The following is a 13,038-nucleotide window of genomic DNA, read 5'->3' as shown; positions in this document are numbered from 1 at the left end:
ATTGCTTTCTAGTTATTATTACATGCAAATCGATTCATTCTTTCCTCCCACTACCACCTGAGGTCAAACAAATATAATTTAATCAACTGCAGTATCGATCCATTCATTATTCCTACCCTTTTTAAACCAAATAAAAGAACAATCCTAAATCATGCAGGAGGTCCATGGCAGGAAATCCACTACTTCCCAAGCCCTGCCAATTTGCTCTGTCCGGGAGGTGGAGGTGGCATTTTCCCACTTACTTCCAGGGGTTCTTTCCTCTCGCCTCGTATTGAACTCAATGGAAGGGGAAATGCCCACACCAGCTACAGGCTTATATAGGTGAAGGGCCCTGAAACAGGGTCCTGTTGTGGGAACGAGGGGGCTCTGAATCCAGCAGATCCGTGGCAGCCCCTGGAATGCCCTTTTTTGAGTCCTCCTGCCAACCACACCCCTACTCCCGTTGAGCTTTCTATAAGGGTACTGGGACCATCTGAAGTGGATGAAATGCCTCTCTGATGGAGCTCCTCTCCAACAGCAGAGGGGCACTACTGCCCCATACTAATTCCACTCAGTTGACCCTTCAGAGGGGGGTTAGGACTACTCTGTAATACATGTTTCCCCATTTTAAAAAGATACACAAATCTACCAGTTAGATCTATCTCTAGCACTAATTGGAACACACAGGTCCTTTGTGAGGCAGAGGACAGAAGTGAAGAAAAATATAATAGCCTTTATTGCAAAACTGGAGATTAATTTTAGGTGATGTACTTGGTAAAGAGTCAACAGAAGCCAAATTGGGTAGTATTATCAAGTGGTTCAACTGCAAACTATAGGCTGCATGTGGAATAACGTATATCCCAAATTAAGGAAGCTGCACCTCCCCCTTTTAAGGATCCTCACATTGAAAATTCTTTATCAGGAAAGAAAAAATATTATTGGAGACTAATTACTGAATGTGGATACCAGTTTAGTCTCAGCTTTGTCATTCCACAAATGAATTTTCAAAGATCATAACTGCCATAAAATAGGATCCAGACAGTGGGCTGAGTTCAGAAAAAGGATTTGTCACTGAAGTGAAAAAACTTGTATTCAAGCAGAAAGATCCCCACTTCACCAGTATTCTAGTACTGTATCCTCTGCTAAACAAAGTTATAGTCAGAACAAAGGCAGATTAGCTGAACATTTTTCGATTCCATTCGTCCTTTTTCTTTCTTTCTTTTTTTAATAGATTGAGCCATGCTCTGTTTTCTGTGATAGAATTCAGCATCAGCTCCTCTATGCAAAAATCCCTTTTAAAAACAAACAAACTTTAATAACATATCTTCTTCCATGCTATAAACCCCATCTGAAAATGAGCTTGGTAGTGGAACAAAAAGTTACACCAGCACAGCAAATAATTTTTATCTTCCAAGCATTTTGTTAGGATATTCACATTTATGCAAATAACTTGGAAATACACAGTGTGTCGTGTTTAGGGCCATGACACAATGTATATAAATAATACAAATTCAAGGGGAGGGGGGAAGAAAGAAACTATGTTGGCCTCCCTGAAAAGCTATGTCACAAAGCTATTTATAGACAAGCGCTTTTTCGTACCGATTCATTTTTACAGAAACCTTCAGGATTCTTTGTTTAAGTATTCCTTTCCAGTGTTATTCTGTTAATATTTTATTACAATATTTACATAAGTTTAATTTTAACAAAGCTGTAGAGAGCTTTTCTAAAGCTGAATCTTGATGAGGTGATTGACAGTATCCGACTTGTTTTCAGACTGTCTTACAAAGATTAGCTTGTGTAAATATTAGTTTTCAATGGACGATTCTCCATGCAAAGGTCATAATAAAAGTGACTACTGTTTGAGTGATATATTGGTAAGAATAAAAGATTTAGGAAGGCAGAGAGTGTTAAAGGCGGAAAGAGGCTAAGCCCAGATTAAGTAGCCATGGTGAAGACCCTGACTTGCCAAAGAAGAGTTTCCTATCAGGTTTCATCCTTCAGATACCAAGAATTCTCAAGCTATATAGTGCCCTAGGCCTTTGAAAGCACCAGTCTTCGTGTGTTTCCTGTTAGATATACAGTACTACATTGAATGAGTGATAACCAATGCGTACTCCTACCTCCATTTCCTCATTGGCTTACTGTTACTTATTATCTACCATAGGTCTCTGTCTCTTTTCTAAGTTTGAGACTTCTCTTTATCTTTTTATCATCTTTATTTATTACCTTCCTATACTGCTCAATTGTTGAAACTCTCTGGGCAGTTCACAACAATTGCTCTTCTTTATTTGCTCTTCCAGTTGTGGCCAATTTTAACTATCCATTCTATCTGTGTTTTCAATGTTTTCATTACCTCCACTTATTTGTTTTATTTCTATACCACCCAATAACCAAAGCCCCCTGGGAGGGTCACATAATACTGTACGATATAAAAATATAATGTAAAACCCTTTGCAAGTTTAAAGGGTTGAACACAGCAGCAGCTAAAGATCTTAAACACATCAACACCATTTTTTAAAACGAACAAACAAACCTGAATTAAAAAATGTGGGAGAATAAAAAGGTCTGATCACAAGACAGATGCTTGGCAAGCCTCTTGGGGGAGGACACAATTGAGGACCACCACTGAAAAGTCGGGGGCTTTCAGAGGAGGGCCCCTGAAGTTTTCTTTGCTTCCCCTCTGCTCATCACGCTAGTCACACTCTTGACCATTATTATTGCATCATCTTGTTCCATTTCTCTGCTATCTTTCCCCCTCTACTTTATAAATGTATTTTCTCTTTTGCCCTTCTTTACTACTCATCTTCCCACCTCTTCTTAAGGCAATGGGTTAAGTCCTATTAAAATCAATGGGATGTAAATCAAGCATGACTAACTTTTCCCATTGATTTTAAAAGGATCAATGTGCGACTAACTTAAGTTTGAATTCAACCCAATTTCTTTTTTGTGATTGCCAATGAATAAATGCACATTCCTTTTCTTTTCACATTCCTTTCTCTTAGCCCCTTTTCTGTCTTGTTCTTTTTCTGATCCTGCTCTGGCTTTCTTCACCACGAACATTAGCACTGAAATCTTTTTTGCTCCACTTGTTCTGCATTTTCACCGGCCTCCTCCTCTTCCTCCTGGAGGGGAATTACAGGTTTCAACAACCCTCTCAACACAGATACAGCACCTCGTTGCAATCTCACTCCCATGTATCTTTGGTTCTACTAAAGTAAGAACTTCTAAGGTTGCTTCTTGCCACCCACCGGGTGCCTTGTTGGATGCTTTCTCTTAGGTGGTACTAAGCAACAGGCCACTATCAACAGGATGTAGAACCTCAGGCCTGGGGATCAAATCCACCCTTCCAGGGGTACCCCATATGGCCACGCCTACTTCCCTGGTCCTGCCCCCTTTCCCAACCACCAATCATTGGCAGCTTCCCAGCTTTTGTAGTTTTCCCTATTCTGAAATGTTGAAAAGCCTCTCCTAAGGCTCAGTCACTGAAGTTGGCGCTTTAAGCTAAAAGATGCTGCAATTTTGGCCAGGTCCCTTTCACCTTGGGCATGCAAGCCCTGAGAGCTTCTCCAAAATGGAATTTGGCCCTTTGGCTAAAAAAGAGTTTCAACACCCCTGATTAAAACTGTATTTTACTGGAATACAGTTCCCCTTTCCCAATTGTTCATGTTTTCAGCATATTTTAAGAATACTTCAGCTGTAAACATCATTCTCAGATGCTTTGGTGACCAGATTATGGACACAAATGCTTCTTTTGGTCCGTGGGAATTCTGATATGGTGTGTTGCATTACTTTGTCTTTTATTATCGATGAACCAGATGGCCTGTTTCTCTATAGATGATAAATTTTGTACTATGCTGAATTGCAAGATGTCATCCCTTGGAAAGCAACATTAAGTGAAACAGACATGATCACATTCAGTTTCCCACTGAATCACAGAAGGAAAGGAGACATAGTGCCAGCATAGGTAATGATCGAAAGTGGTTTGGCCTGAGACATGAAAAGGCTGCTTACCAAGAAACACAAGCCCAAAGCACCTTTGGTTGTATGGAGCTCATTGTGTTGTCCTTGGGATTTGAGCTGGAACAGCAAATTTAGGCTAAGGCCCCAGCAGACCAACTGAAACAATTTGAATGTGATGTTGCTCTTACCGTAGGGCCACAAAAAGAACACTAATGCGATTTGTCTATCCCAAAGTCTTGGGATTGCTTGTCAGGCCAGAATTCACAAGTACAGCTAGTAGACTCTGCAGAAAGTTATATAGGTCCCAGTAAGAGTGAAAAAATTACATTTTATAGACTGTGGAGATATAGTTTAAGTGCTCCGTTTTAGGGAGCCATAAGAAAACGTTTTTATTACATTGGCAGGAAAATAAAATTGTGGAAATAGTTTACACACTGAAACAAAAGCACAAATAAACATGCAGAATTTGCAGTGGGTCTCTTGGTATTCAGGTGTCTTTTTAAAAAATAAGACTTGGGAAAGCCAGTACTTCTAGCTGAGGTTTGACAATCAACTGTGCCCTCAGCAGGAGTGAACCCCCCCCCCCGCAAAGCCTGTGGAGGTTTAAAGGATGAAAAGCAAAATAATGTGTCCACAGGACTTCTCTATCCACTTCGTAATTTCTTGTGGCTTTTGTTCCTTTTCTACAGTGGTAATGATGACGTTGTGATACCACATTCTGGTTGGATTATTGTAATGTGTTCTACATGGGGTGCCTTTTGACGCTTCAGCTAGGTGGGCTGCTTATTGACAAGGACTAACCACAGAGAAAGTGTTAGCGATTATTCTGCCACAACTGCCGTAGCAGCCGATAAGCTTCAAGGTATAATTCTAAATGAGGGCTATTTTTAAACCCCTCAAACAACCTGGTCCCAGTCTGCCTCAGAGCATGCTTCTTTTCATGCTGATCTCCTCTTTGAGATAAGCAGGGGAAGGTCTGTGTGCCACCCAACCATGATGGAAACTGCTCAGAGCAGGGGTCTTTCTGTTATGGTACCCATTTTAGGGAGTGCCTCTCCTGATGATGCCCGCCCTGATCCATCAGTGTGTGCCTTTTACCATCTAGTAGAAACATTTCCTTCCCAAAAGGCATTTTATATTACCTTTCACCCTTCTTCTTACTATTCTCTGCTCCTGTGTTTTCTGGTCTTTGTTGTTGTTGTTGTTTATTTTCAGTCATGTCAAAATCTTTTCTTGTGTTCAAAAAGTTTTAGGTTTTATTATTAGGAATATGTTGTAGCTTTATGCACTACTGGGCGACTGACCATTTTCAAAAATATTCATATTTGAAGCTTGCAGCCAACTATATTGAGCAACACACAGACAACCTTGTCTAGCCTCCAGCCCCAGCATCACTCAGGGCCTTCCATGATGCTGGTCTTTTTTCATCTTGCTTCCTGAGAAACCTGACCTAACCTGAACTCGGCTCCAGATCAGAGCCATAGCAGAGCCTTGCAACCCAAGCCACATCACAGGGCATCATCAGAATCCATGGCCCGAAACGGTAAACCTACTATGGGCATGGCTAGACGATGGGGGTTGAGGGGGGTGATCTTGCGATTTTATGATCGCGAGATCTTTTCCCTCGTCTACATGCAGCGCGCCAGGAAGAAGAGGATATCACGCTCGCCATTTTTTTTAGTTGGAGAGGAGTGCAGGAGCGCTCCTGTGCAAACTGTAAGATTTTTTTTAGAAAACAAACCTCACGCTCCCCCCCACCCCACCCCCAATGGGCACAGAGATCCTGAGGAGCTCCGTGCCCAGTTCCCGGCTCCTTGTGTTTACTCGTGAGGATCCGGGGCAAAGCCGTTACGGTAGCCCACACGTCCCGCAGTCTCGGGATTATCCCGAGACCGCAGGAAAAAGTGGGGGGAAAGGGTATGGCGATATCCTGGGGCAAGAGAGGGGTCATCCCTCCCTGCTCCCATGATGCCCTGTGTGTCATGTGGATGCACAGGGACGATCCCCAGGATATCGTCTGGTCTAGCCATGGCCCATCTTAACATCTCCGTTTTGAGACATCCCTCTCACACCATGGCCCAACCTAATCTCATTCCACTATCAATATTTCTCTTTCAATAGCATTCAGAAGACAGAGAACACAGAAATTAAGTAATTTGCACTTAGAAGAACAAAGCAATAAAAACTAGCTGACATACATGAACTTTTACTTCAAGTGAATTTCTCTGTTTAAAAAAAGCAAGCAAGGATTTTCAGGGAAACTAATTAAATCCAAAGGTAATAACAGTCAGAACTCCTTTTAATAAGAAATATATCTAAAATTCACAGCTGGGTAATACCAAAATGTCACAAAAGAATGTGCAAGCTTTTCAGTTCTCCAGAACTCTTCATCAGGATAAGTGGCTTCCCCCATCCCCTGCTTTTTGTACACCTAGCCAGATGAAGAGTTCAGAGTACTTTAAGTGCCTGCTTCTGTCCCATGAACCTGCCAGACATTAAGATCATCCTCAGACGCAGACCCAGTATCAGGTCAGCAGCATCAGGCAGTCGACAGCTCAAGCCCATAAGAGGGTCTGCTGCCAGCCCCACTTCCTCCAGCTAGACTAGTGAATCCTAACTGTAGTGACATTTAACCATCTCCTCTTTTATAAAGTCTGCAGCAGCTGCTACACAATCAGCTGGGAAAAGGGAGCTAAGCACATGCTCAGCTCTCATCAGAGCTGGGCACCTTTTCTTTTCTTTCTTTTAAAGTCATGCAATGCCTGGAATTGAGCATTGCCCTGAGGGGCATGAAAAATGGAGGGCACTGGCTCCAATGAGAGCCAAGCACCTGCTTGATTCCTTTCTTCCATCCGGTTATGCCACTGATACAGCAGCAGCAGTGATCCCAGATAAGTCACCAGCTCACGCAGAGGAAGACCTGCATGATATTGGTGCAGGGACCTGGGGGACAGGTATTGGCCACAGCATGCCAGGGGGGGCATGCAACCTGGCATTGGCCCTGCCAGAGACCCTCCTTCAGGTCCCACTGTCTTCTACACTGTGGCACTCCAAATTGGGTCTGAGATATTTTCAATACCAAGTGAAGGCATCTTTATTTGCCCAGGCCTTCATGGATTTTAAAAAAGATTGTGTTTTAACTAGATCTGAGGGAGATACTTTTTCTGAGAACATTTCTCAGTAGTTTATTTAAAACAGGATGTGGATGATTCCAGTCATCTCTGTGCAGTTGTGTTGGAGAAGGAGGGAGGGAGCACATAAACCTGAGGCTCAAGCAGGCTTCCGCGCATAATGGTACACAGTGGCTTATCACCACATCCAAACTGATCCTTTCTGCGGTCTGATTCCACACAGCCTGGCAGGCTTCCAACCCAGTTCTTATATAATAACAAAGCCAGAATAGACCTCAATCCATCTGCCAAAACACCAATAAGAATTTTAAGCATCACACTTGTAAATATAGATTCCCGGGTTCAGAGGTCCCTGTTCAGTTTGAGGATGGTGAACACTTAAGAAAGAGGGATAAAATCTACAGAATAAAATAAAAATTAAACCCCAATATCACTGTACCTTAGAAGCTTATTCAGCCATTAATAATTAAGCTACTTATTCTTTCATTCAATGAATGCTGCTTTTTGAGAATAATTGGCAGTTTCTTTGAAGAATATAAAAGTACAGCCTAACAATAAAATCTGCAGTACAAGAAAAAGGTATGTGATGTATATGGGGGAGGGGGAGGTGTCATGGGCTTGGCCCCTAGGAGACTTCAAAGGCCTCTTTAAGTGTCTCTCCTCTTCCCCCTTTTTTTTTAGCGAGCATGGAAAAAAAACCTGCATGTTATACAAAACAATAATCTGTAAGACACATTACTATACATGTGCCACCCCCACCCCCAAAATTTAGTAAACATCTTGCTAATGTGACTTCAGGTTGGGCTAAAAAGGATGGGCTAACATGACTACAGGATGAGCTGAAAAGAATAGCGGAAGGACGCAACAGAGGCAATGTTGTAGATCAGGGTGTTGAACCTCTTCAGACTCTTTCAAACTTACAACCTAGGGCTCATCTACACTAAGCAGGATATTCCACTATGAAAGCGGTATATAAAAGGCAGGAGCCACACTACTGCTTTATAGCGGTATTGAGGTGCACTGACAATTGCTGGGGCCCATGACGCATCTACACCAAGCAGGATATAACACTATGAAAGCAGCATATGGCATGTGTCAATGGACCCCAATGGTTGTTAGGATAGTGTTCCCAGATAGATGGTCAATACATCACAATTTCCTTGGGATGTCTGTGGTGTCACATACATAACCAGACACCACTACTGTTAGAGTGTTCATGCTGGAGACAATTGGGCACCCTGGGTTACCTGGTTTGTGTATTTTCGGTAGTACATAGAAGTTCCCTGGGTGTGGCTCCTGGATGTGTCTGTGAGGATTTTTTCCTTACATAGAGCACTCTTGCAGCAGATTGTGTAGGTTTGCATGACCTGACAACCCACCATGGGCAGCCAGCCATGGTTGATTGTTGTGTCATCTGAACTTGATTTACTTTTCACGAACAAGCCATGCAGAGAACCCATCGCTTGTTCATATCCATGGTGCGCTGTCATGTCATCCAAACCTAGGAGAGCAATTTTATCATGGGTTGCTGCGATCAGCTACAGAGCCATTTGGCAAGAATAACAAAAGAGCTCATGCGCTCTTCACGATCTTGGAGCAGTTATCACACTTCAGTGGGTGTACACAAATCTACTGACATGCAGTAACCTCAGCAGTAAATGCTCTGAAAAGGAGTAGTGAAAAGTGGGGGGGGGGGGAGGTAATGTCTTTCCTTTCTGGAGTGGCTGGAGAGTCAGGGAAGTGTTGAAAAGTTGGAGGACCTGAGAATGGTCATTTCAACACTTAAAAGTGAGAATATTACATTGCGAGGGGGGGGGATATTGTCCCCCCATCTTTTGAGGCACTTACTCCTTTGGCTCCCCACCCCCATTTCCGGTGCTTCTGAATTGCACTACTGGGTCCCTCCTTTCTCTTACTATTTTTTCTCCCCGGTCCTTCACAACTGTGCACAAATTAGCCTATATGCAACCTCATCTTGTCGATTGCTTGTATGTTTGTAAGATGCCTTTTAATAATGTGCTACTTTTTAATAACGTATTAGTTTTATATGTTTTTAATCAATTATATCTATTTTATGGTGTTTTGTATTTGTGTTAGAGGCGCGTAAGAAATAAATATATTATTAAATATTAAGTTACCTATTCCGCTTCAATGCTCCCTTTGATAGCTGAAACATACAAGGAAATTGACACGCCAAGACTACATATATGAGACAGCCATAAGTGTGCACTTGTGGAAGGCTGACAACAACAATGATCCCATTTGCACATTTTTGACACACACACACACACACCGCGAAAGCTAGGGAATGAAAAGGGGTAGTAATCAGAGAGGGGAGGGGAAGACAAATCCTCCAACCAGCTGGAGCTGGAGGACTGAAAGGGAAGCAGGGGGAGAACAAGCCATGGCAACCCCAATCATCCGATGGGCATACCATGAGTTGTTCCACAAACAAACAACCCACCATGACTTCTTTGCAGGGTGACTTAGCGTGATGTGTGAACCCGCCTGTTGTGTCTTCTAACTAGCAATATTAAAACTACTTCCAATACATTCAGACAAAAAGCCCATCTCCAAACTCCAGAAGTAACTTTCTCTTACCAGGAGTAAAGAATAGTTCCAACAATTGAGGTGAGCTTGCTATTTTCCTGTTTCTGCTTCGCAAGACCAAAGTCAGCTGGAATAAAGGGGGGAAATGCAAATTAATTGCTCTAAAAAGGCTTCAATTGTTAATTATTTTAAGAATGATAAAACTTTACTATGGTAGAAAATATTACCCTCTTCTATTTTTACACACAATACACCATACTATTTGTTCATCTTCCGCATTTGCTTTTGCCCTTAATGAAATATTACAATCAGATCTCACCAAGCCTGTCTCAATGCCCATATAATAATACCTTTCATTCTGATGGTCTTTGCCATCAGCATGGAAACAAAACACACAGTTTAAATATATATCAAAATCCATTCATTTATGAAGATTAGTTTGAAAAGATGCCAAACCCAACATCATACTAACTATAGCCACACTTACTTAAGCAACGTTTGACTTTCATCTAAGCTATATCAGCTACTGTTTTGGGCAGCAGTTGAAAAGCAGTAATTCCCTGAAGCTAAATCCTAGGGTAATATAGCAAGTGTGATCTTTGAAAAGGTCACTTAAAAATCTTTTAATTGTCAGTGGACTATTATGTTTCAACTCTTTCCTCAGGCCAAAGTATTAAATTAGCTCTGTCAGGAAGAGAGAGAGAGCGAGAGCGAGCAAGAAGCTGCTTCTCCCTGACTGGGTGGATTTACTTTCTCTACACCTGCTGCAATGTTGGACGTAGTAGCTCTGAGAATTGGAGTGAGTAGGCATGACTGCTGCTGCCCACTGGCTTCTGCCTCCGGCGCCTAAAACAGCTCAGCAGCAGCGGGATATTGTGCAGCTTTGCAAGTGCAGAAGCACAATGTAGAAGTGCACCCTTCCACATCACACTTTAGCCAGAGCAGTTTGCATTCAACCAGCACATAGTGATCATGTGGGGGTATCTTTAGGGTCAATGCTCAGGTATCATTTAAATGTGTTTATTTAATTTATGTCCAAGTCTTAAGAGGAAAGTGCACATAACTTTTCCATGCTCAACTGACCCACCATCACAGTGACCTGGTTCACACTTAATGCAATCCATAGTTTATTTAAGCCATGTGTTGAATTCTAGGTAGTCATAATGTGCAAACCAAGCTGCATTAGCAAACCATGATTTGTTAACCATGATCAACCCAGAAAGAGAACCCAGGGTTTGTTGTTGAACTCTGCTTTATTTTACACCATGGGCTGTGGTTATGTGCCAACCCAGAAACATGGATTGTTCATGGATTGTTTCACCAGGCTACAGAGGAAGCGAGCAAGAGTGGTAAAAAAAGAAACCCAGCCACTCTACATGCCAGTACTACAGTATTGCAAAGGCATGAGGGATAGAGAGGGGTTGCAAGCAAAGGAGGAGGAGAAAACAACAACCCACAGATTGAGAAAACAAACCACAGTTTGTTAGATCAACTGCCAGACAAACCCTGTGTAGGGAAAGAAACTATAGGTTAACCATGGGTTAAATAAACCATGGGTTAGAATCATGTGTGAACCAGGTCAGTATAATTACTTCTCTAAGACTGCAATCCTATGTACACTTTTTGGAAGCAAGTCCCATTGGAAAAAAACAGTGGAATTGATTTGAGTAAACAGCTGCCTTAGCGGAAAACACTATTATCTGTATTTTAGAAATGGAAGGCTAAGAACAAGATGACAAGATTGCCCAAAGGCAAAATAAGGGGGAGGGGAATATGTGGCAGAACTTGGAATGAAATACAGCTCTCTTAGTATCCTGATAGTGCTCATGCCATCAAATGATCCTTGCATTTAATTCAACTTAAGTAGTAGTGACCTATTAGTTAATCCAAATGCTAGACTTCTAAAATGTAATTTTACACTGAACCATGCTCAGTGACAGGCTTATTTGGGTTTTTTAAAGTCAAAACAATAAGACCTAGCTCTGGACTGGAGTTCATTTTTGTTTTTAATGACAGACAGAAATGGATTTTGAAGGAAGGAAAATGGCATCACCTCTGGAATTTGCTGCCTGAAGCAACTATTTCACATTGCATCATAGCAGAGATGGCCCTGCTGATACTTAAAGAGCTCCTTCAGATGGGCATGAGGGGGAATCACATTCCCTTACCATGGCTCTGCTTCCTGCATCTTTTCTGCTTTTGGAGTGAGCTGTAATTACACGAGGATGAGAGCGGGAAGAGGGCAGTGACCACATGGCTTGTACAACCTCAATGCAGTTTAATGGGACAGCGGCCTCTAGTGGGCATTTTATAGTATAATTTTGCCTGTATACGGCAAGAAAACCTGAGAAATATAAATTTATCCCAGAAGAGTTGGGATTTCTGAGGTTTTATCTTTAGCACTAAAACTAGGAGGGGGGAGAGCAGGAGATGCACAGGAGGCTGACGGCGGCGTCAGACGACCCGTAAACATCAGTGAGTGGCTCATAATGAGCGTGCTATAAAGAAGCTTATTTAAAGAAGCTTATTAGAGTCCTAATGATACTGCCATTCTTTTTTGTACTTCTGTCCTTTATGTTTTCTGTCCTGTAATTACCCTAAATCTATTCTGCCAATAGCCTCGTGCAAGTGGACTGTAGTGCACAAAAGCTGATGCCACAATAAATTTATTGGTCTTTGAGGTGCCACAAGATTCTGTTGTTTTTGAGTTCAGTGGGACACACTTGAGTAAATACTGTGACTTCAGTGCAGTGCAGATTCATATTTATGTGAACCACCCAGAGAGCTTCAGCTATTGGGCGGCATAAAAATGCAATAAATAAAATCTAATAATAATGGCTCTTTTACAAAACAGATTAAACATTTAATATTAAAAAGAGGGTGGGTGAAATTGAAAAGGACACTGAAGGGGAGCCAACTATGGGCAAGTAGATTTCGATTATTTCACTACTTATTTTAATCTATTGAATTCTAGATAACTGACTGACGGACTGCCCTTAAACTTCTCTCTAGTTACACTATCAGAGTCATCATGTTACTTTTTCCTTGGCCTAGAAAAGCGGAATCAAAAGTTGTGTCCCTTTGCTTGGCTGCTCTTGTGAAAAAAGAGATAGGCCCCCTGCCATGTGTACGGCTGTCAAATGCTGTTGTTCTTCTGTGCATTTGAAAGAGTGAGCCATGTTTATTTACTAACTGACTTTAGACCACAGAAGCCTCTCCCAGCTCAAGCTTCTTGACACAATTACTGCCAACTGAAATGTTTAGGAAACATGTGGTTTAATCCTCTCATGGTACTGTATGTGAAGGCTTTCTTGTCAACAGTTGCTGTTGTGTGTGCAAAGCAAGACTTCTCCGCCCCCTAAAGAGCAAGCTCTCCATATGCAAGGACATTTTTGACATGGCGCACTGTCAAACAAAT

General features: G+C 41.9%; 1 protein-coding gene across 1 annotated transcript in view; it reads right to left on the bottom strand.

Moving 5' to 3' along the window:
* The window catches only part of NEK10 (NIMA related kinase 10), a 101,151-nt gene that overhangs the window by 46,246 nt on the left and 41,867 nt on the right, over window positions 1-13,038 (bottom strand). Inside the window, exon 23 of the mRNA XM_063128228.1 lies at window positions 9,672-9,747. Within this exon, the coding sequence (XP_062984298.1) occupies window positions 9,672-9,747 (76 nt within the window). The remainder of the gene's footprint in view (window positions 1-9,671; window positions 9,748-13,038) is intronic.

The sequence above is a fragment of the Elgaria multicarinata genome, chromosome 1 (genome assembly GCF_023053635.1).
Source record: "Elgaria multicarinata webbii isolate HBS135686 ecotype San Diego chromosome 1, rElgMul1.1.pri, whole genome shotgun sequence".
In the NCBI taxonomy this organism is placed as follows: domain Eukaryota; kingdom Metazoa; phylum Chordata; class Lepidosauria; order Squamata; family Anguidae; genus Elgaria; species Elgaria multicarinata.
This window is presented reverse-complemented; position numbering and strand designations above follow the sequence as displayed.